The sequence below is a fragment of the Mastigoproctus giganteus genome, chromosome 6, assembly GCF_048544385.1.
Source record: "Mastigoproctus giganteus isolate SK-2022 chromosome 6, ASM4854438v1, whole genome shotgun sequence".
Lineage (NCBI taxonomy): Eukaryota > Metazoa > Arthropoda > Arachnida > Uropygi > Thelyphonidae > Mastigoproctus > Mastigoproctus giganteus.
Genome location: NC_143580.1, coordinates 159,527,837 through 159,553,474, shown reverse-complemented (window position 1 = coordinate 159,553,474; position 25,638 = coordinate 159,527,837). Strand labels below are relative to the sequence as shown.

General features: G+C 37.3%; 1 protein-coding gene across 4 annotated transcripts in view; it reads left to right on the top strand.

The window, feature by feature from the left end:
• Positions 1-245: 245 nt before the first annotated feature.
• Positions 246-25,638, top strand: part of LOC150084697 (abscission/NoCut checkpoint regulator) — a 169,048-nt gene continuing 143,655 nt past the window's right edge. For 2 of the 4 annotated variants that reach the window (XM_090375432.1, XM_090375433.1), the window contains exons 1-3: positions 247-449; positions 14,521-14,623; positions 21,983-22,062. In XM_090375432.1, the coding sequence (XP_090231558.1) occupies positions 14,563-14,623; positions 21,983-22,062 (141 nt within the window). In that variant the 5' untranslated portion in view covers positions 247-449; positions 14,521-14,562. Of the gene's footprint in view, positions 450-599; positions 756-14,520; positions 14,624-21,982; positions 22,063-25,638 lie in introns of those variants that run through there. The other 2 variants (XM_090375430.1, XM_090375431.1) reach the window with 2 other exon arrangements.

The following is a 25,638-nucleotide window of genomic DNA, read 5'->3' as shown; positions in this document are numbered from 1 at the left end:
GTTTATAGTCTGGATGCTAGGATTTTGGATATAATTTTAAAGTCTGTGTTATTCCTCTCTACTGATTTATTTCATTTAGTTTAAACTAGTACGATAGTTGGCTGTTCAGAAAGCTTGTAATGCCTTTACTTATGGCAACGGTCGCATTTTCGTTGCATTTTTTGTCAATCCAAGAACGCAAGTTGGTCCCATCTGAAAACTGCCTGGAGCGCGCCTAAAGAAGTTTCACTTTAAAAATTATCGAAAGGTCTTCTGGTTCGTTGACAGGTCGGAACTGCTTTGTCAGAATACGATTCACGATAGGTTGTAGCTGGCGGTGACTTGCGAGCTGACCGTGATGCTCGACACTAAACTCCTGGAAATTGAATATAATCTGTGATTTTGAGGTCCTCTGCTGTAAACGGTGTCTGTGCAGCTTATGGCCCTCTCTGTGTGTTTTGCTACATCAAGTAAGTCACCCTGAAGCGCTCAAATATTGTTTCCCATTGCAGCTACCTTGCTTTTTTTTCATTGGTTTACATAATTATTGTTTAGATTTCACCACGCCACTTCACTAGCTATTATAAACTGAAGAAATAAACGACATTACACGGGCGGTATGTTTATTTTTGTCCACAATACATAAGGCCAGCTGGTATAAAAAAGAAAAGTTTTTTGTGCAATTGGGGTTGCATCGTAGTGGGTGCGCTGTGCTATTAAAATAAACTCCAAACAATGTATGTCAAAGCATGGGCGCCGGCAGGATATTTTTAAAGGTGGGAATAAATTTTTTCTTCACCAAATTTTCTTCAAAAAAAATTAATGAAAGTATTACTTCGAAATCCAAAGGTATTCAGTATTCATGGTGCTTATGGGGTGAGCCCAATGTGCCATTGGCTCAAGGCGCCAAAATTCGAAAGAGCAACCGAGAGAAAGAAAAAAAAAAAATAAATAAAATAAATGTATATATATTTCTCGCTCAAAGAAAATAATGAACAATTTAAAAAAGTAATTCTATATACAAATTTTTGAAAAATAAGCATTAAAAGCAAAACCCACCAAGAGCTCAATTTGAATATGTTGCAGTCTCAAGGTCTCTCAGCATTCAGAATAATTCGAATATCATAAAAATTGCAGAACGTGATAAATTTAAGCACCCAGACTATTGTTCCTGAACCTGTAGTCTGCACCACATAGTGAAGCAGCTTTTTTTTGCAGTAGGCGGGCATCCTATTGACATTGATTGGACAGACAACAAAATAATGTATAGCACGTGTGACAAGTACATAAAAAAAGTAGTTATGAATGTATTTGCACTTTAGTTTAATCAGTTTTGTACTTCCTTGCTTCTAATTCAAGTATAAAAATAGTTTGCATCTGAAAAGCTTGGGAAACATTGTTCTAGACACTGCAAAAAAAAAATTGTCAATTGAATTTGAAACTTAAATTTGAGCAAACAAGAATTTAGCATTAGTAGAGGCACATGATGCAAGAAAGCAAGCTTATACAGAATCAGTCAAAAAAAAACTTCCCATTTCACCCATCCATTCACTCCAAAACTTTGTCTAGGTCTTTGAATTTCTTTAAGCTGTTAACTTTGTGGAAGCACAACGATAGATGGAAGTTTGTTCCGGAATTCAACTACCCACTGGCTAAAGGCAAATTTCCGCACATCTCTTCTACAACTGTCTTTCCTCACTTTGAATTTATACCTCCTCAGGTTCATAATCTGAGCAAGAGGAAGAAACTCATCAGTGCTGAGCCTGCTATAATCATCAAGGCCTTAAACACCTCAATCAGATCACCTCTTAGGTTCCTAGTCTCTAGATGCTGCAATTTGCAGAACTTTTAAGCCTTTCTTGGTAAGAGGATCCTTTTGTTCTCTGCACCAGTCTTGTTGCTTTTCTCTGTACTCTTTTTAGCAACTTTTTAGCAAACCACCAGTTGCCACTTCCCAGCCCATCTGCCCAACTTTTCTAGATACTGTGCAGGATCTAGAAATTTGCCCCAAAATAGAATGTTTGATAATGAACACCAAGACAAATTTGGAATGATAGAGAAGGAAAATTTAGGATCTGCTTTTTCAACATTATTACTGCCAAAGATTCTTAGGTAGTGCAATCTAGTGATTGAAGGGTAGGTTGGAGATGATTGTGAAGGAAAATGATTAATTCCAATATGGATTTAGAAATTCTACATATAGATGGAATCAGAAAGTCAACTCTAGCATTCTGATTCCCAACATTCTGATTTCAAAGAATGAAAATATTTGTGAAACCATTTTGAAAGCAGTTATTCTGACCAAAAATCTCACATGAATTGTGAGATTTTTGTGAAAATAGCTGCCTTCTCTGCACCCTTTCCAGCAGAGATGTCGTCCTCCTAAAATGAGGTTTCCAAATCTGCTCAAATAAGTTGATTGCATCATTAGCAAATCTTTTCATAGTGCTGAGAATTCTCATGATACTGCCAATATCAGTAGAAATTTTAAGTTAATCAAAACCTACCTGCATTCCACAATGACAGTTGGATATTTGGCAACTTTATCGATTGAAATTATCCATGTTCAATTGATAAAGTTGAACATGGAACATCACAAAGTATTTAGACCTGGATGAAACAATCCAAAGATTTTCAGCTGTTAAGGCCTGAAAAATTAATATTTGAAGCCGAGAATTTAATGAATATGTAATAATTAATGCTAATGTTTGTTAAATTTAAGTTAAAATATATTTTCATTTTAAGATTTTAATATAATAAACTGTAGGAAATAAATGATAAAATTATCAAAAAGTTTATATTTAATTTCTGAACTGAATTACCTTTTTCCAGATTATAAATAGGATTGGGGCACAGGCACAAAATCAAAATTGGCTCGGGTCACCACAACCCTTTGAGCCAGTTTGGCCCCTGAAAATATAGGTGACTTTGAAGAGAAGATAACTATAATAATAATAATGGTTAAAGAGTGAAATGCTACTAGAATATATTTTTTTTTCCTGCCTCATTTCATGGGTTAAAAAAAAATACAAAGGATAACAACATTTTGAGTAACAAGACTAGTGTCATACATTGCAATGTGCTAAATGTGCAAAATGTGAAATATTTGCCGACATTTCTAAAACAGGACATGATCTAGCCAAGGAGCCAAGCCTTTGTGTGTGCTAGGTGTCTAGAGTGCCAAGAAATTAGGTGCCAACTCAGCTTTCTGATGGGCATCTATGAGTGCTTGAGGTGTAGAGTAAATGTCCTCGAAGAAATTAATGACGGACCCATCAAGCTCTCAGCTGCCCAACTCAATGGCAGAGCTCACTCCTGTGCATCAGGCAACACAGAGGCAATCTCCAAGGCAGAATGCGCTGGTCCCAAAGGAACTAGTTATTGTTGTTGACTCTATTGTCAAGGAGATGGGGATTGTTCGTTTGTTTTTTGGTTTTTAAGAGCATTAGCAACTAAGGCCATATTGCTCCGGGATATGCGGTGGTCATTCCCTGACCTTTCCGTATCCTCCGTATTTGGTGGTGATGGGCTCAAACCCCGGTCTAATCAAGAAGCGTGTGCTACACACTGCTGCTCCTTCCCACCTGGCTACGGAGGCTCCGGGAGATGGGGAATATACTCTGCAAGAGGGATAGGTGGAGCAGGACCGGGGTATGTCTGCCAGGGACAAAAGTTGATGACATAGAGCAGATATCATCTTTTAAGGGCACAAAAGGTGATATTGTTGTACACATTGGAACTAATGACATTAAAAGTAAAGATCTGCAGATTTACTCAACAAGTACAGGTAAATGTTGAAAAAAAAAGTCGCGAGTTAGGGTTGAATGTGAAAGTGTCTGCAATTCCGCCCAGACGCGATAGGAGGGAGTATATGATGAGAGCCTTGTCGATCAATTCGGCCCTGGAAAGATTGTGCAAGGCTCAAGGGTTAGAATTTTTTTCAGCCTGGTCTGTACTTGTTAAGAGACTGCTGCTACAGGGATGGGATACACTTAAATAGAAAGGGTGCAAGAATATTTGCTGATGCTATCAAGGCATGTGGAAGCCTTGATAGCATCAGCAAAGCTCCTGAAGCCTTGTAATCCCCGCCCTGTCTTATTTGTACTAATACATATCATAACGGAAGCAACGCAAGAAAATCCATTCTACCTCTTATAATTTTAGGCTGTCCTCAACAAACTAACAGTTTACTGACAGTCCTAACATTGGCTCAATAGCATCATCAAATATTCTTGCACCTCTTCTATTCAAATTCTTGTTTATATTCTGGCACGACCACCAGGTCAGTGGAGTTTACAATAAATCAATCAATACAAATGTTAATTGTATTTAGCAGTCACAGGCGTGAACCCCGGTCCACTCAAAGAACGTGTACTACTGCACTCGCACTCCTGGCCACTTGGTTACGGGCCTAAAAGTGTATCCCACTTTTTTTTTTTTTTTTTTTTTAATGAAAAAGACAAACGCAAGGGGTATTAGAACCTCTAGCACTTAGTACTGTGCATGAGTTGAAGGTTGAGAAGATGAAAGAAGATACTTGTTGACATTAGACTTGAACTTCTGTAGATTGTAATTTCCAGGAAATATGTATGAAGGAAGGTTGTTCCACAAAACCGAAGTTGAGTGAATAAATGAGGAAGAAGAAAAGTTGGTTCTATAAGTTTGAAGTTGGGCAGTAAAAGGATGTTGAGTAGTTGGGACACTGTGTTCAGACTGCTTTGGAAGAGAGAGAGAGAGAGAGTGTTATAGAAGCCAATTCAGAAGAACAGTGCCCATGGAAGTATCTATAGAAAAGACATGCAGCAGAAACAGAACGTCTGTAAAACAGAATAGAAAGACTCTGTTAGAGATGAGTCATTAATTAACCTAACTGCCCTCTTTTGAATGAAATCTAGAAGCTGAGAGAGGTTTATAGGCACTGCCCCAGATATGGGAACAGTATTCTATGGTAGGTCAGATTTGTGATTTGTACAGAGTGAACAGCTGTTTGCAAGAAAAGTAATGCTGAGAGTGAAAGAGAACCTAGTTTTTTTTTAGATGCAGAGGAAGCAATATTTATAATATGTTTATGACAAGAGAGAGAGATTAGAAGTCAGGGTAATTCCCAATAGAGATATATGATCTTGCCAAGCAATCATAGTGTCATCAAAGATAAGCATAGGAGCAGAAGAATTCTTTTTGCTAGTTATGAGACAGGACTGAGTTTTAGAAGGATTGAAATCAACTAAGTTATCTTTGTCCCACTAGAGAATAACCTGGAGATCAGCATTTTAGGTATTGGTAATGGATATTCGAGAAGTTGAAGCTGTTTGTGTAGGGCAAGGTTTCTCAAACTGGAAGGTGGAATGTAATGTGCTATCATTAGCAAAACTATGGATAGGATTTCTGGTTAATTGAAGTAAGTCATCAATATATAAGAGAAAAAACTGAACTTTGTAGAACACCAGCATTAGCGGAGAAGTTAGAAGACATCTACCACCTACCACTATCCACAGTGAGCAGTCAGAGAGAAAACTGGATACCCAATTACAAAAAACAGTTGGAAAACCATAAGATGGAAGCTTATTTATAAGACCTTTATGCCAAACACATTAACAGCCTTGAAATGTCAAGAGAAACTGCTTGCGTTTCACCAAACTTTTCCATTCAATTTGTCCATAGACGGGTAACATAAGCCAGAATATCACCAGTGAATTAATAGTGACAGAATCCATACTGATGATCACTGATCAGATGGAAGGTTTCTAGATAGTTTAAGAGTTGGTGGTTAATTGATTTCTCCATTACTTTAGAAAGGGTAGAAGTAAGTGCAATAGGACGATAACTGGACGAGAGGGATTGGTCACTCTTTTTAGAAACTGGCTGTATATAAGCACATTTCCACTTAGAAGGGAAAACACCTTTGGAATAAGAAAGTGAAAAAAAGGTGACATAGAACAGGAGTAAATTTAGGAGCACAGGTTTTAAGAACAAGTGGATAAATACTATCAGGACCTTGAACTTTCTTAGCATCAAGATTGTTCAAAATCTTTTTCACAGAAGACCACAGGAGGCATTGAATGAAGTGTATTGGGAATATTGATTGTTTACCAAGGTCATCAATACAAGAGTTAGAAGAAAAGCAGGCTGCTAACAGTCCGGATTTAAGAATAGAACCATCTGGTTTTGACAGAGGTGGGAACAGAGATTGGCAAAAGTTGTGAGCAATAGCTTTGGCAAGAGACCAGAATGCTGGACTACCTTTTGGACAAGAAGCAAGTTTTATACTCTTAGCCTGTTTGAAATAAAGTTTGGACTGATTAATAACTGCTTCACAATTGTTGCAAGCTTTGGTGTAGACAGAAAATGAACCTGGAGATTTGGATACAAGCCAATTATGATATGCAATGTTCTTATCTTATCTTAGCACATTTATTGGAAACCAAGATTTAGATAAAGGATAAGATTTTAAGGTGGAGTGTGGCATAAAGGATTTCATCCTTACAAGAATAATTTCATTGACACGATCTGAGGAAACGTTCATATCAAAAGATTTGAAACAGTAATCTGACTAAGAAAAGAATTCACACAGATCATCCCATTTTACATTCTTGTAATGCCAAACAACATAAGGCTGAAAATAGCCATGTGAGAAATGCTCCATTGAAGAAGAGACTACACCAAGTTGTGATCTGAGGTACCTAGATTACCACTCACCTTAACTGTGTGCTTAGAAAGTTTCTTTTTGAGAAAAAGATCAACCACTTTGGTGTGTGATTAGGATTGTTTGGTATTCTGGTAGGTAAATGAACAATTTGTGCAAGGTCGTTAGTAATTGCAAAAACCTCAGCATCTTGACCAGCTGGGCGTGACTAGAAAATGGAGCCAGCTGGAGTTGTGAACATTAAAATCACTAATGAAAATTACTGCACTCCTAGGAAAGTTAGACTGGAGAAAGTCAAGTTTCAAAGAGAGGAAGTCAAAGAGTTCTAAGTGATTAGTGGAGTTGGGAGAATGATAGAGACAACAGATGAATTTCACAGAAATTGGTAGGGAGATTTTAAGCCAGAGATTGAAAAGAGGAGATTCCAAATTACTGTGTCTGACAGGGAATATCAGAGCGGATGTATATACGAGTACCACATTTGAAATGAAAGGAATCATACAATGAATAATTCGGACAACTGAGATGAGCGGTGTTTGAATCAAGAGATAACTGGGATTCTCTCGACAAAAGTACATGGGGTTTGGCAGCATGTGAGTGGAAATGGATATCATCGAGATTAGAACTGGGACCTGGACCTCGCATATTTGTGAAATAAACAAATTTATCTTTTAGCAGATTAGTTTGTTCTGTTATTTTGACAGTTCATGACGTATTTATAAGAATTGAGAAAAGTTAGCAAGGACCTGCTGCATGAAGTAATGAAATTTTTGGATACGGCATACACATGGTAAGAATATACCCAGCTCCTTAACGTAATGTTGCCCCGACAATGCCTGACGCATACACACTATTCAGACTTTCCCTGTCCAGTCACTATCAGTTAGAGTAGAGACAGCGAGATTATACACTAGCTGATTGGAAAGCCTTCTAGAGATTTTCCAAAAGCTTCGGTCTGGTGGACTATCTAGTGGCTGGCTGTTTTAGAGCTCTATCCTTAAAATGTAAGGAAGATTGGATCTCGCCATGATGTTCATCATAACCTCAAAAGACATCAATCGTACTGTATGATGGAAGAGATGGTGGGTTGCTAGAGCTTTGCTCTGGAGACTAAACGTGGGTTCCACCATTTCAAGCTTCCAATAAGTAAAGTGGTGATATTGCACCAGTTGGTGAGAGTCATCTACTGCCTAGTATTGCTTGGTTACACAGAGGGGCAGCAGTCTTCTGTGTAGTGTGGGTGGTCATCCCCAGTATGGTAGGTGCTGTATTTGAGGACTTGGATATGGGAGTTATACCCAGGGTTATTAGCAGTCCCACCATTGCGAAAGGTGCAAGCAGAGGATTTGGTTGTCCAGACCGACCAAACTTTGCTGAAATTTAGTCCACTTGACTTGAGTGTTGCCCAAATATCAGTTCCATCAGCGTTTTAGACTCCAAGGTAGCAAGCACAGCTTGGCATACCTGAGAGAATGTCTGTGATAGTCCTAAGCATCTGTTGGCAAGATTGGCCATGCTGAGAAAAATTCTACTCCTCGAAACTTGCAAAATCTTAATGATTGACAAGGCTCTCTTTGTAAACTTGTGCCTAGTTTGTCTTTGCAAAGTTCCAAACACTCAAATTCAGCCATAACTCATAGCTTTTTTCTGAAGTTTTATATGTGTTAATTAAAGCCTCAGATATTCCTGGAGCATTATAACCTTCAACATTTTTTGCCAAAAAAAAAACAAAAATCAAAATCATAATGCCTCAGAGTGCATATACTTAATATTGGTAGTATACCAACATGTATTGCAGTTCTCCCCAGAAAATTTTGCCAGCTGGGTGGCATGATGAAGTAGCTGGGTGGGGAAGTGTAATACTCGCAATATTAGAAAAGTTTCTGTTATTTATAAATGTGACTTAAGCGAACCAGAGCAAAAATTAATTGCACAATTTAACGTTACATGCTCCTCTTGCATTGATCTCGATCGCTTAATATGTTTGAATTAATATTAATCTTGATCAGTACTATATGGTACTGCGAGAATTGCTTAAATTTTAGCTGGGCGGTCAGTTAAATTCACCGGGCGGTACGCTCATTCGAGAGGTCTTGGGGAGAACACTGTGTATTGTAATGTATATATACTCATAGCGCATGTTCAGCACCTTTTTTGTGCCCCTAATGTGCGCCTCCATAGCCAGGTGAGCTGGAGCAGCAGTGCATAGCACACGCTTCTTGATTAGACCGGGTTCGAGCCTGTGACCACCAAATATGGAGGATGCGGAAAGGTTAGGGAATGACCACTGCATATCCCCGGAGCAATATGGTCTTAATTGCTAATTCTCCTAAAAACCAAAATAACAATAACAATTGTGCCCTAAAAGATGATAATTCCTCAATCCCCCCCCCTCCTCAAAAATTAGTAATATCATCAGCTCTTGCCTCTGGTAGACATGTCCTGGTCCTATACCACCTATCCTTATTACATAAAATAATCCCACTTCCTTTACAGGTGAGTCACCAAGAGTAGTTGCATCCTCGGGACAAATTGCTCCTCTGCATAGTGATTTCTATGTGAAGCCAGATGCATGAGGGTAGGCTCCACTGTTAAGTTGTACAGTTGAGCACTTGATGAGTCCCATTATTTAATTCCTTCCATGGAAACAATGCTTATTTTCTCTCTCTCTCTCTCTCTCTCTCTCTCTCTGCACCTAGCACACAAAGGCATCCCCTGTGTTTTGTTCAACTAAAGTCAGGTCTGCATACCAGTAGATGCAATAAAGCCTTGATTTTTAAGAGAACCACCTTCAGCAATTTGCCTTTCCCTCTGAATGAAGGCATCCTCACTGGGTCATTTCCATTTTAATTGAAATTATGTAGTCCTAGACATAATTTCAATTAAAAATATTTAATTAGTCCTATAGCACTAAACTACCAGTAGCGCTATGTTATACCCAGTGCTACAGTAATAGCACTACAATAGAAATATAAGTATTCTGTAAGATATATAAAAGACCACAATATTATTTATATGCCACAGAACCTCACAAAAGAAAATATTTAATAATTATAGGTATTCTCTGGATCTGTTTACAAACTTTCCACTATATTGGTAGTCCAATATTTATGTTGGCAATGGTAGAAGTTTAGCATCCTAAATATTTAGATAAGTATTAGTATTAATAATGGCAAATGAGGCAAGAAAGTAAACTTGTACATCAGCCAAATAAAAAAATTAAAAAAAAATTTCATTTCACCTTCATCCCTTCTAATAGTTTGTTTAGTTCTTTCTTGAATTTATTCAAGCTGTCCACTTCCACAACAGCAGATCAGTCTATTTCAGCAATCAACCTGTCTAAAGGCAAATTTCTGCATATCTAATCTGCAATCATCCTTCCTCCATTTGAATTTTTGCCCCCCTTGTGTATAATCTGAGAAAGAGGAAAAATCCCATCAGTGTTGAGCATGCTCAATTCATTCCAAGCCTTAAACTCCTCAATGAGATCACCTTACAGGTGCCTAATCTCCAGATGCTTCAACTTGCAGATTGAAGCCTTTCTTGATAAGAGCACCCCCTTTGTTCCCCTAACCAGTTTTGTTACCCTTCTTTTTACCCATTCCAAGAGCTCCACACCCTTTCTAAAATGAGGCCTACAGATTTGTATGCAGTACTCAAGATGTGGTCTGACCATTGCCTTATACAATGGGATAATCACCTCCTTATCCCTGCTAGCAAAGTTCCTGTGTATCATTGGCAAAAACCCCAGACAGTTCTCTGAGCAGCGAAGACAGGCTGGCCTGGTAGCCTAATGTGTTTGTCCCTAAAGTTGAAAAATATTGCTTACAAATTGGGTGCCTTTTAAGATATTAATGCTCCTTGACAACAGTCCCAGTCATCCTAAATATCCAGATGATCTGCATGACAGTGTCAAGGTGGTATACTTCCCTCCAAATATAATGACTTTGATTCAACCAATCAATCAGGAAGTTATCCGGGCATTCAAAGCTTATTACATATGGACAACATTTTCTGAGACTGTAAATGCAACGGAGCAAGGGAAGATGTATCTGTGGCAATTTTGGAAGACATTTAACATCCTTGATGGAATACGCAACATTTCAAGAGCCTGGAATGATATGACAATAACTTGTATGAGCGGAGTTTGGAAAAAACTTCTAAAACATTCTGAGCTTAACAACGAAGACTTCAACAAAGATGAGCTGATGTCTTCTGTTATCAAAGAAATTGTAAACTTAGCCCAGGAGCTGCAGCTGGTCCTGGAGGATAAAGATGTAAAAAAGCTTGCGGATGAATGAGGTGAAGATTTAAAAACAGAAGACTTAGCCCAGTTGAATGTGCAAAGAGTTGAGGAGCAAGAGAGTGCTAAATCCATTGAGGAATTGGAATAACCCAAGAAGTAGTTCAAATTAAAGGAAACTGCAGAAGCATCTCATAAAATTCTCGAACATTTCTTGAAAATAGAAAGAAAAGTTCAAGATTGCTTATCTGCTTATCATGAAATTTATGAAGAGCTGAAAACCATACGAAACAGATGAAGAGCGAAGAGTTCATATCATGTACTACCTCCCTGACCTCTACTCAGTCTACATCATCTTGTGATTAATGTGTTTTGTTAATGCTTCAGATTCGTTTTAAGTTACCTTCAGTTAATCATCTGAAGTGTATAGACTCTGATTCATTGTGTGGTTTGGACGAATTTTCTTAAATATGTACACTTTGGTTTCGATTCCCTTAGTAGTCCTTATAAAGCGTACAAAATTACACATCAGTTTTTACTGTACATTAACAGTCATTTTTTCTTCCTTTTATGATTTATTTTCTTATGTGCCACTCCAGCTAATTCACCGCCGTCCCCAGATAAAGTTTTTAATTGTTATGGTATATAATTATTTTTCTTCATTCTTCTGGGGATATTATTTTGTAATTTTGGCATATCAGGGATATAGTAGCAATATTTTATTAGTTATTCCTGAGTTACATAAAAATTGACTTACGTAAGAAGTCCTGGAACGTATCTCATAACTTAAAAAACAAAAGTAAAGTATTTTTTTAAAAAAACAAGTCAGTCATATTTTTATAATTTTGATAAATTCTAAAAAATAAATCGCTGACATATTTTTGTTGAACATAAGTGTTGGGAATTTGCATTTTATATATATATACAGTAGACTCTCGATTTTCCGGGATAAATGGTAAAAAACAAATCCTGGTTAATCCAAAAATACTTAAGTCCCCAACATACGTAAGAGATATGTTCCAGGACTTCTTACTACGTCAAATTTTACGTAACTCGGGAATGACTAATAACATATTGCTACTATATTATTATTGACAAATCTGAATTCAGTGTGATACTTGTTAATGTTTGACCATTTTCATACATCCTTATTAGTTTAATTTTCTGATCCAAATCAATTTCTTTCCTTTTCTTTGTAGATTTACTAGTACCACTGTCACTTATTCTCTTAGTCAGCACAATGATAACGGCAAAAATGAAATTTTCTGTAAAGAACTTCACAGGGTTAAGGCAAAAACTCACTATTATCACCGCATGTGAGCTCACATTTTGCTAAAGCACTTTTCTGGAGGTCACTACCATAAAACAATAAAAACAATTTGCACTTTTCGTGTTATTGGGCTTTTCTGTTCGTGCATCTAATTATAAATGGGTAGTAAACTCGATCTTATTGCATTTGCAAAAATACCGATAACTGGAATTCTGTGGGTTTTTACGTTATTATGGTAAAATGTGTGTTCCTTTCAGTGAAATCTTCAGTCGTATAAAAAAAAAAAAAACCCCTAAATAAATTGTAAGGATCTTCTCTTCTTTCCTATTTTTTTGCTTGTTACTCCGTATCTCACTTGTGCAATTTGTGTGTGCTGTGATCGTTGTTATTGATTGCTTATTTTATTTATTTATTATTATTTTGTTTTAAATTTTATAATCCTAAAGAAAACAACAAAAAAAACAAATTTGAGTGAAAAAAAATTTACGTAAATCTGTATTTGCATAAGTTGGGCACTTGTTGTATTGAAAAATGAATGTTTAGCAACCTACATAAAAAATATGGCGATAAATAAAAAACGAAAAAGCCAAGTACTACTCACGTGTCCAATACGATGCTTCCCTTTATTTTTTGGGATGTCGATTTTAAGTCTAATAGCTTTCCTATATTTTTTTAGGATGTTGCGTATGGTTTGGTCACCAACATTATTATGGTTCATTAGAGATTTAACGGATGCACTGTTTTCAAACTTTTGAATAATATCAAGTTTTTGTTTACATTATAATTGAAAGCACAACCCTTACATTTGCTCATCATTTTCACAATCCCAAACAAAAAAAAAATGGTTACTATATATATAAAAAAAAAACCTGACATCCCTGACATATATAACGAAACAAAATTTGTCCTTTTGCTGTGCGATGGAACACGACGCACTAAAACAAACTAAACATTTGGTCTCTCTGTTTTTTTTTTTTTTTTTTGAGCGGTGGGTGTGAAGGCAGCAGGGGTTGCAAGATAATAGGCACACTAATCTCCCAATGACGTCTTATAACGCCGCTTCTTGTCGCTTATTTACGACTTGCAAAACATCTGATTATACCTATTCTATTTATTACTTGAATTTTTTTTTTTTTTTTTAATTTGGAAACTTGAAGTGTCCCAGTTAATCCGATCCTGGTAAATCGAGATTCTGCTGTATCTTGAAAATAAAAAACAGCAACATGAAAATAGATACAGTAGACTTTCAGAATAACAGCACCTTCAGGATTTCGAGGTGCCATTATTTCGATTTTTCCATTATCTAGAAAGTTTTATTTTTAATATATTTAATGCAGAAATAATGAGACTAAATAAGAAATAGAGGATTAAGAATGCAATTTTATTAACTGCACATAAAAAACATAAATATGTTGACAATCCAATGTTATATTCTGCCATTAATACAATTTCTGCTTATGCCCCGTTTTATTTTCTTTATTATATCAAGTTTTGTCTGTACGGTAGCACAGTGATATTATCACCGTCCTCCCCATACCGGGTGGGAAAGGCCCTTGTTCGAATCCTGTGAATGATGCAAGGAACTTTTTTGGGCCTTTTTCACTCCATGGCTGAGTTAGTGGGTCTTGAGTGTAGCAATATGTTTTTCACCCAGCAAAATAGATAAATCTACCAGAGAACACATGCAATTTATAGACACTACACATATGGGTGTATGAATTAACTTTCCGGGTGACCCTAATGTAATTGTTTGGATTATATCAAGTTTGTCACTTAACTTTAATGTTATTCATCTTTTCTTCTCTGTATGAGGTTTATTAACTTTAGGAGCCATAGTGAGGGTTTTTTAATTTAAAATGAATGTAAAATGGCAGTATAATTCGTGAATATCAGTACAGTAATCACATGACTTGCCGTTTTCTTTTTTCAGCACTGGAAGACATCCACGTTATATGTAAATGTCCGATCTCAATGTGCTGTTAGCTCGAATGTGCCATTGTTTGGGGTGACCTTATTTTGACAGTCTACTGTACTTCCTTTTACATGTAACAAGATATGGAAAATGAAACAATTTTTCTCAAATCGCTCAGTGCAGCCCTTGAAACAAATCTAACTTTGAATATGATCACTGTGTGGGAGAAAAAGTTGGACACCACTGTTCTATATAACCATTTTTTTTACATAGATTTTATATTTTAAGACAAACAAAATTATGGATAATTTTGTTTGTCTTAAAGTATAACAGTTTGTCTATAACAGTTTTTATAGAATAATTTTCAGGTTGGATATTATATGCAAGATTTTGGAATATCACTTTTATGAATGAGATTTTGTTGTTGTATAATAGATTGGGCCATCTGAATTGCAATATTTATGTTTTTGTAGATCTTTTGCCAGTAAGAATAACTAGCCATCAGAGGAAGAAGGATGGATATAACTGATGAAGAAATTACTAGAAAACTTCAGAAATTAAGAGGTGAAAGTAATAGTAAGTATTATTTATTAACCTGATATATATATATATATACACACACACACACTGAGTGGACAGAAATCATGGGATATGTATCTAGTAACAGGATAGGTAGTTATCCCACCTTTCATCTGGATAAGGGCAGTCGCACAGCAAGGCATTGAGTCCACTAGTTCAAAAGCATTCCACAGGTATTTCCATCCATGCTTGCTGCACCGCTGTCCATATTTCCGTTGCATTCCTGGGTGGAGGAGCCAAAGCTCAAACAGACCTTTCCACAGCATCCTAAAGATGCTCCACAGGGTTCATGTCTGGTGAGTGAATGGGGAAGCCATTCCACGGTAGTAAAATCTGTGGAATGCTCTTCGAACCATGTTCTAGTCACCACGGCTCTGTGGGGAGGTGCATTGTCCTGCTGGAAGAGTCTATTGCCCTGTGGGTGCAAGATGACCATGAAGGGATGCAGATGGTCTGCTAGGACGGACACACAACCTGGACCATTCAGAGATGTGTCTAGATGTACCAGAGGTCCTAACATGTGCCAGTTGAATATGCCCCTGACCATTACTGACCGTCCACCTGCCTGAACTGTTCCTTTTTGACATGATGGGTGTATAGCTTTCTGCGGTTTCCGCTAGATATGCACCCTTCTGTCCGCTCAAAATAACTGGAAACAGGATTCATTGGACCAGGAGACCGATCTCCAATCATCTAAAGTCCAGTGTCAATGTTCTTTCATCTAATTGAGGTGTAGAGTCCTGTGTCGTAGTGTTAACAATGGGACTCTTGTGGGTCGGCAGCTCCCATAACCTATTGCGGCTAATGATTGCCTGATAGTCTTGGTGGAGATGTTTCTGGCACTTCTCTCATTGAAATTAGCGGTGATTTGTGCCACTTTTGCTCTCTGTTGTTGTTGTTATTTGGTTTTTAGGAGCATTAGCAACTAAGACCATATTGCTCCGGAGATGTGCGGTGGTCATTCCCTGACCTTTCCGCATCTTCTGTATTTGGTGGTCATGGGACCAAACCCCGGTCTCATCAAGAAGCGTGTGCTACGCACTGCTGCTCCTGCCCACCTGGCTACTGAGGCACCTTCGCTCCCTGGTTGGCTGAAACAATGCAAGATGTCAACAGCTACGTTCATCCACCACCTTTCTCCACCCACAGCACTGTCCACGATGAGATGTTATTTCAGAAATGGCATACACGTATTTCCAATACACTCTTGATACTGTCGAATGGGGTAGTGCAATTTCTGTACCACCTCTGCAATATAGTGACTGATGCATCAGGCACCCACTATTATCCGTCTTTCAAAGTCGGTTAACTCATGACGTTTATCCATACTGATGTCGAATTGCCATCTATGTGAATGCAGTGATGCAGTGTACCTATATACTTGCCAATCGGGGTGGGTTTGTCCTCTAGCAAGAGGGATGACAGCATCGCGTTAATAAAAATATTCTTTATTATTGATTTTTCTTGTTTATTTTTGTTTGATATTTTGTAGTTGAGATTAACAAATTTTAATTAATAGAACACCATTTTCAATTCATTAAAAAAAGCTAAAATATTTTTATAATAAAACAAAAAAGCATCTTACAGATGCTACATTAGCTTATTTGTTCCATTTAGGGTACTAGTTGTGGAGGGGTTAAAAAATAGCGTAATATACCAATATTTTTGTATCGACTTGTTTGTAATCATCACTGATGAAATGGCATTAAATTTATTCAGTGCAATTTTTGATTACATATGCAACTAAATTTTGCCAAACCAGTTTTGAAATTGATAAAATGTGAAGTTTTTAATATAGCATAATAATTATAATTTAACAGCTTAATTTAATCATAATGATACCCATTATGATTAAATGTGAAATTTTTAATTGAATTTAATAACCTGAAGTTATAGGTAATCTCACTCTTAAATTTTTAAGGAAAGAAATCCTCAAAGAATTTAAAATGTCATAAAAGTTAGTGTGCTGCATGATTTTTATATGCAATTCAGCATGATGAAAGGAATTGATGTTGTGAAACCCTTGGCAATAGGTTGCTTGTCTTTTATACTTTCAATAAGATATAGGCAACAACAGAGAGGTCTGTTGTTACTTGTTCTTACTGGGTACCACTGGGAATAACTAGCAATATTATTAGCCTCAAACTGCAATAAGAATTCAACTGTCATACAAGTTAGTGCACTACACAGTTTTGAGGTTTACCTTTATAATTTATGAGTTTGATTATATGTATGGCATTTCTATTGTGGAAATAAGCCACAATAGAAATGCCATCTGGGTTGTCAGATCTTACAGCTACCTACCCACCCAAAGATGAGAGGTCAACAAACCTTAAATCAAGTGAAGAATGAAAGAGAATGGGCCTGTGGCACTGGTATCCATGGTTTAAGTGAAGAATAATACAGCAGGGCCATTGGAGGCAGTAACTAAGATAATTTAATAAGTTAAAATTAATACAAGAAGCTTTCAGGGTGATGGACCCCTTCCTCAGCAAGTAAAAGTAAAAATATATATACATACATACAGAAATGCAAACATAATATAAACGTTAAGAATAGAATGAATACTAAATAGGCTGCGTGTGCTCAGATGACTTGGAGAGCGCGCACATAAACGTGAGATTATACAGACATTCATTCCGGGGCATATATGGGATTGATGCCAGCATTTATTGTGCTTCAAAACTATTGACTCTACATCCTTCTATCTTGATGTAGATATCTTGATCTACATCCTTCCTAAAATGAGGCCTCCGGACCTGTACACAGTACTTAAGGTGTGGCCTGACCATTGCCTCATACAGAGGGACAATCACCTCCTTTTCCCTGCTAGCAAAATTCATGTATATCATTGACAATACCCAATGAGCTGTCCTTGCAGCCTGTCTGCACTGCTCAGAGAACTTCATAACTGACTGCACAATTACCCCCAGATCTTTTTATTTTCTACTAGCTGAGTGTAATACCAGATAGTTGGTATTGCAGTAGAATGTCGGTTATCCAGAATAATTTGAAAGGCTCATTTCTCTTCTTTTTCTTTTTAATGGTAGTATTTGAGACAAATGTTTATTATGTTACGAGCGGGAGTGCAGTAGCACACGCTCTTTGAGTAGACCGGGGTTCAAGCCCCTGACTGCTGAATACGGTCGATCTGCCAACTCGCTCTGGACCAGCGTGGCATATTATGGTCCATTTCCCTTAGCATGAATTGTTGAGGAGGCTTCCATCCTGCAGTGGGTTGATAATGGCTGCACTTTACTTTTACCTATCCAAATATACACACATGTAAATGTGCAAATGTTTATGTAAAAGTTATTATTATTATTTTTTAAAATAAATAAATTGTTTTTTCACGATATTTAAAGTCTTTTCCTTTTACCTTAATATATTATAACAGAATTTATTTATTCTAACCTTATGTTCGATTATCTGGAAAATTTGGCTATCCAGAAGAGGTCTGGGATTACTGCTGCCCATTTGCAATACTTTGCACTGGTCAGTGTTAAGCTTCTTTGCCATTTCTCAGCCCATCTGCCTAATTTTTCTCAATCCTGTTGCAGTAGCATACTGTCATTAACTAGCTTGCAAACTTAGACATTAAGCCTGATATACCTACAGTATCATTATTAAAAACAGAAAACAACAATGTGCCCAGCATCAAATTCTGGGGGACTCCACTAATAACGTTAGTCCATGAAACAGTGTCCACTGATAGTCACTCTTGTCTTCTCCCACTAAACCATCCCTTTATCCATAGCAGTAAATTGCCCTTAATGCTACAACTTGCCATTATTGCCTATATACATGATAAACATAATATTATCTACAGTCATCCATTTTGAGTGAAACTAGTTTTCCTATCCAAACTACACTCTGAAGTGACAGACATCCCAATGTCACACCTATGATCACTGTTGCACCTTCCAGATAGAAATGAGAACACAAGAACCAGACAACTCTACATCTCCAAATTGAACTGACCCTCTACAAATGGACAGGTTATTCCCAAAACTCTGTACTTAAACTAATCAGTCAAAAGAGAATTGATTGCCATATACAGAATTCAAATTGTTAACCAAATATAAAATAGCCAAAGATCTCATTACTGTAACCCTTTCCATAAAAGTGTCGAGATTATCTTAATTTCCAGGATCGCTAATAACATCGTAGACTGCAAGTGAAAATGGACATCGTTTACTTTAGGAACAGCAGAAGAGGTGGATGACAGGGCAGGTCTTCACTGATCTTCTACCAGATGTGTTTCAAAGCTACTGCAAAAAGAAATATTTGGATTTTAAGATTTTAATTGTTTTGGGCCATGCACCAAGTCACCCTAATTGCTGCTTTTAAGCACTATTACACAAGATGCACACTTAAGATGTTGATAGCAGCAACAGAGAGCAAAAATGCACCAACAGTTCTGGAAGGAATTCAACAACATAAAGAATGCAATTTAAATAATCGTGGAGGCTTTGAACGAAGTGACAAAAGAATGTTTACATGGTGTTTGGCGGCCTCTTTTACCAGATTTTGTGATTTTAAAGGCTTTGATCCTGTAAACGAGCTTCCTAAATTAAAAGCACATTGTGTTGCCTTTGAGGAATTGGAGGAAGAAGATTTAGAAGAGTTGCTTCAGTCTCATGAAGAAGAACTTTCAACTGAAGAACTACAACAACTTGTTGCTGGAGGGCAGGTGGAAGGTGAGGAAGATGACGAAGATGAATGCCTGAAATCTACCATAAAACAGCTTTCTACTTCAGTGTTATCTTCAGTTTTAAATTCATTTGAGAAAAGTATGCAATGGCTAGAAGATAACGAGTACAATGCAGAAAGAAGCAGTAGAGCACTTCATACAATTCAATCTGCTTTGGAGTCATATAAGCAGCTGCTTTGTGAAAGAAGGAAGATAGTGAAACAAAGGAAACTAGATGTCTTTTTTTATGAAAACACCCAAGAAAGAGACAGAAAATGAGTCACAGCCCTGTAGTTCTGGTGGGACCACATTTCATCCAAAGCCCTCATCTGCATCTCCTCCACTTCTCAGTTCCAATAATTATGACAACCTGCTGCCACTTTCCCCATAATTTCTCTGCTTCAACCCGTTCTCATGCCCTTTCGTGCAGTCTGTCTTCATTTATTTTTATGGTAGGAATTGAAATTTAAATTATTTAAATTATTAATTTTACATTTTTCAACTGTGTAAGTGTTTTATTATGATTATTTATTGTGTTTGGTAATGTTTTGGTTACAAATGAGTGTCCAATCTTGGGTGGTCAGCACCTAAACCTATTTTTCCCGTAAGGTCTGTTATTTATATTGCACGATTTTGCATTACACGAGGGTTTCTAGAAACACAACTATCATGTTATCGAGGACCGACTGTAGTTTCTTTGACACTATTTTCTTGTTCCAATGCTTCTGCAAAGCATTTCTCATGGACTTCTTTTGGAAATGCTAGTAGTACTTGTGTCTCGTTCTGTTTCCTCAGTTGTCGCAAATCTGTAACCTTTCAAGGAAGATTTAAGTTTAGGGGGAAAAATAACAGGGGGATAAATCTGTGAGTATGGTGGATGGGGTGACATACAGAGTGATGGAGTGTTTCACAAAAAATTTTCGTTGTCATAATACAAGCACCAATTCTCTAAAGTTTACTTTTTCATGTCATTTTCTTCAAATAGAATTGCACAGTCATTGTAGAACTGTTGTAGTATTCCTGGTTCACATTTTGACCATATGGTACAAATACATTTCCCTGTGCCAAAAAAATATGATAAACATGATCTTCACATTTGCTGAAGATTATCTTGGTTTTTTTTTTTTTTGGGCTTTGGTGAAGACTGTCTTCCATTGAGAGGACTTGACATTTGTTTCTGGGCCATAGCCATACACCCACAATTCATTCTGTAATGGTAGAAGAAACCAAAGTCAGCAGTACATTGGGTGCCTCCGTAGCCAGGTGGGAAGGAGCAGCAGTGCATAGCACATGCTTCTTGATTAGACCGGTGTTCGAGCCTGTCACCACCAAATATGGAGGATGCGGAAAGGTCAGGGAATGACCACCACATATCCCAGAGCAATATGGCCTTAGTTGCTAATGCTCCTAAAAAAAAACTAAAACAACAACAACAACAGCAGTACATTGACAAAGATCCTGACATGTGAGAACACACCACTCTCAGTGATCATTACTGAGGATGCGTGATGCAACCTTGGCTGACACTTGCTGCTGTCCCAAATCTTGTGGTAAAATTGATTGACACATCCTGTAAGAAACACCAATTTCATTAGCAACTTCATGAATAGATAAAACTTATCACTCCTGATCAAATCACCAACACATGCAATTGAATCATTCATTTTAGAAGTTGAAGGGCAGCCATAGTGATGATAGACAAGCAGCTGTCTCTAATGTCTCTAAAATGGTCGAGTCAGTGAAAAGTCTTCTTTAAACAATGCACATAGCATCTTCTGTGAAAGCTGTTTTTAACATTTATGTTGCACTTTTCCCCAGATTTTAAACAAAATTTCATGCATATTCACTGCTCAGTAAAATACTCACTTTAATACAGTGAAACACACAAAGCACCTTCAATTCAGTGTGCCTTAAGCATTAATTAATTTAAACTGACTGTAGATAAATGGGTGATTCATGTGCTACTAAGTGTAGATTAGTCACAAAATGTATTGTGACAAGTTGTAACTCTCTACAACATTGCAGTTTCAAGATACAAAGTCATTCCCCACTTTTGGCCACATCTAAAACTCTGAGAACAGATTAATTGCCAGCTTTTCTCTCTCTCTCTCTCTCTCTCTCTCTCTCTCTCTCTCTCTCTCTCTCTCTCTCTCTCTCTCTCTCTCTCTCTCTCTCTCCCCCCCCATTTGACACTGTTTTATGATACCACACAGCAGATGAGCATGTGGACTCAACTTGCATTACAATGTTCCTGGCTTGTTTATTTCAGCAAAAACGATATGGAAAAAGAAGTTGAATATACACAAAGGCATCTAGCATGCATAGTATGCAAGGATTGGTAATATAGTTTAATACCAGTAACATTCATATCTAGGATTCACAGCTATGCAACAGTAAATGTTGTACTAAGAAGTAAATGTTTTTCTAATGTGCATATATTTGGATTGGAGGGGGAGAAATGTTGTAATTATGACATAGTACTTGTCAGAGAGACTCTTGAGTTCCAGTGGTATGCAGTAGTTTCATAATAATATAAGTAGCATTGTTTTGAAATGCAGTTAAAAACAAGATTGGGATTGTAAAAACACAATATTAGAGTAGAAAATACTATAAAAAGTATTAATTTTTCTTTTGACCTAATCAAATTTTTAAAAATATTATAGCACCAACTGTAGCAGAATTAGAAGACCGACTTGCTAAACTGAAAGGCAATACTCCTTCAACTGAGGCTGCAGTGCCTAAGGTATATTGAATTAACGCATATTTTTCTTCCTTTATTTTACAAAAGTAAAATAGTCTGTGATTTAGAAAATATAAATGAATGTATTAAACAACACAGGGGAGCATATATATATATATATATTCTCTAGAGAATACAAGCAGACAAAACCCACATGATCATTTCAAAGATTACACTGATCAACATATAAAATGTTATGAAAATGAAAATACCCAATCTTGACTAATTTTATGCTGCTCTACATGAAAATCACATTAAAATTTGTTGATTGGCTCTTGTTTTTGAATTACAATTGGGGTTTCATATTAGCGAGTTACTCTACGTTATCAACTAGGATTCTCAGCAAAATGAATGGTAACGCCGCAGTTTCAGAACCATCACACTTTTATCACGTGATCTGCAACTGTCACCTCACTCTGCATCACATGATAAGTTGTTGTCGCCTCAAATGCATCTTTAACTCAGTTGCAGTTCCTCAAATATGGCTAGGTACCAGTGATTTGTACTCAGTTAACGGTTGTTCTCTGTGAGATTCCTACTTTTTGTGCAGTATTTGTGTTGTGTAAGATTAATATGCTCCATAATTGTGTAAATAGTCCGGATAATTTCTGTTACATATGTGAAGAAGTCATGTTAGCTTCAAGAATGCATCCCTTAATTCGAGCCATAAAAAAGCACTTCTTGTAAAACCGCAGCCATTATCAATCCACTGCAGGATGGAAGCTTCCTCAACAATTCAAGTTGAGGGAAAGGGACCATAATCTGCCACACTGGTCCAGTGCGGGTTGGCAGTTCGACCGTATTTAGCAGTCAGGGACTTGAACTCCAGTCTACTCAAAGAGCATGTGCTACTGCACTTCCACCCCTGATCACTCAGCTATGGAGGCCTCATTTCTTGTACTTTGGGTGTAAAGTAGATGACCAGGACAAGAACTGGGCTCCACACATATGCTGCACTACCTGTTTATCAAAACTCAATGCTTTGGTGAATCGAATGGGGTGTTTTATGCCTTTTGCTACCCATGATATGGAGGTAGCCAACAATAGACTGTTACTTCTGTATGGTGCCTCCTATTAGAAAAGAGATGAGAATGAAGAAAAAGTGGACAGTGACGTATCTTAATATACCATCTGCAAATTGTCCCATTCCTCAGTGTGAAGTACTACCCATTCCTGAACCACCCAACCGTTTTTCTGTACACTCTGATGAAGACACTGATGAACGTCAACTTGATATACACAAAGAAGTACAGCAGCCGTCTACATCAAGGGATCCACCATTATGTCCAAACCTTTATCCTTCCGAACAACATAAAATCACAGAAAGTGAGCTGAATGACATCATCAGGGATCTCAAACTGCCAAAGAATAAGGCAGAGCTGTTGACCTTGAGGCTACGACAGTGAAATCTTCTAGCTCATTCTGTGAAAGTGACATTTTATACTCAAAATAAAGACTATGATAAATTCTATCAAACAGAAGGTAAACTCACTGTAAGGATGTTGATGGTCTAATGGCAACAATGAGTATGAGGCATGTTCCTGAAGAATGGGGCTGTTTATAGATGCTTGTAAGGTTAGCCTTAAGGCTGTATTATTATTATTATTAGCCATATGGTGCAAGGAAGCCTGAGACTTATGCTGCGCCAGCCAAAAAAAATTTGAGTTATCCTGAGGGGGGGGGTGAGAGAGAGAGAGAGAGAGAGAGAGAGAGAGAGAGAGAGAGACAAGAGTCAGAAGTAGAAGTGAATCACCAAGAAAGAGAAGAATGATGATATCCAGCTCAGGACTCTGGTTGTGCCAAGCCCATACTCACTAGATGAGCCCCTGGGGTTGTAATAAGGATGTACAATGGAAATATGCTGCCTTTAATACCTCTTGCTTATGCCATCCACAAAAAAGAAACTTAAGCAAACGTAGAGAACATCCTCTTAGGTGTACACTATCAGAAGTATGAGTGGCAGATGTGGTGATTTAAAGGTAATCAGCATTTTATTAGGACTATGCTAAGTATTGTTGCTTTCTCTGTGAGTAGGATAGTTGTGCTAAGAAGGATATGTACTATGAGAAGAGGAGTTGGCCTCAATGAAAATCATTAACACCTCTGGTAGATCCAAATAAAGTTTTGCTTCCACCACTTCACATCAAACTGGGGCTCGTGAAAAATTTCGTGAAGGCTTTGGAAGTGAATGGTCCTGCATTCACATACTTGCAAGAGAAATTCCAAAGACTTAGTACAGGGAAGATTAAGGCAGGCATTTTCATTGGTCCACAAATAAGGCAACTTTTCAAAGATGAACAGTTCGGATGTGGCCTTACTGATAGTGAGAAATCAGCATCGCAAGCCTTTCGAAATGTTTTGACTGGCTTTCTAGGAAATGTTAAAACTGACAACTACAGGCAGCTTGTAGAAGATCTCATTGCTTCTTACGAAAAACTGGGGAGCAACATGTCATTGAACATGCATTTCTTGCACTTATGCCTGAATTTCTTCCTGCTAAACTGTGGTACTGTCAGCGATGAACATGGTGAGTGCTTCCATCAAGACATTGCAGTGATGGAACAAAGATACAAAAGCAAATGGAGTGCCGCCATGTTAGCCAATTATTGTGGAATGGTGAAAAGGGATGCTCCCGAAGCTGAATATAGGCGAAAGGGTCCCATGTTGGATACAGGTATATTTGTAGCTACAGCTTATTGTCATACAGGTATGTTTGTAGCTACATCTTACTAACATATAAATAAAATATACCTTGTACAAATATAAAAAAAAAAAAAAAACTACTTTTTTTCAAAAACAAGAGTCAATATGCCATTTTAAGCACTATTTAAATGTTTAGCACCCCAAAAATCTATTAAGTAAACTTACTTTTATGCTTGTAACAAGATATGACCCAAAATTTGTTGTTCAGTGAATTATTTGATACTAGTCCAGAGTATTATTATTATTAGCAGCCATATGGTGCAAGGAAGCCTGAGGCTTATGCTGCACCAGTCAAAAAAATTCCCAAGTCACCCTCGGAGAGAGAGAGAGAGAGAGAGAGAGAGAGAGAGAGAGAGAGAGAGAAAGTAGAAAGGAATCACCAAGAAAGAGAAGAATGATGATATCCAGCTCAGGACCCTGGGTGTGCCAAGCCCATACTCACCAGATATGAGCCCCTGGGGTATAATAGTATTAGTATTAGTAATGGCCGCATGGTGCAAGAAAGCCTATGGCTTATGCTGCACCACCCAAAAAAAAAAAAAAAAAACGAATAAAACAATGATAATTAAACCTATCATCCTATGCGTTTCCCTCACCCGAAGGTACTACCCAGGTGACCTTTGAATTTCCCCAAACTGTCAGCCTCTACCACCCATGTAGGCAACTTATTCCAGTAATTTATAACTCACTGGCTAAAATAAAACTTCCTGCAGTGTCCAATCTAAACATCTCCCCTGTAACTTGAATTTATGTCCTCTAGTTCTAGCATCATTTATAATCGTGAAAATTTCGTCCTCATTCATTTTATGCTAAGTATTGTTGCTTTCTCTGTGAGTAGGATAGTTGTGCTAAGAAGGATATGTACTATGAGAAGAG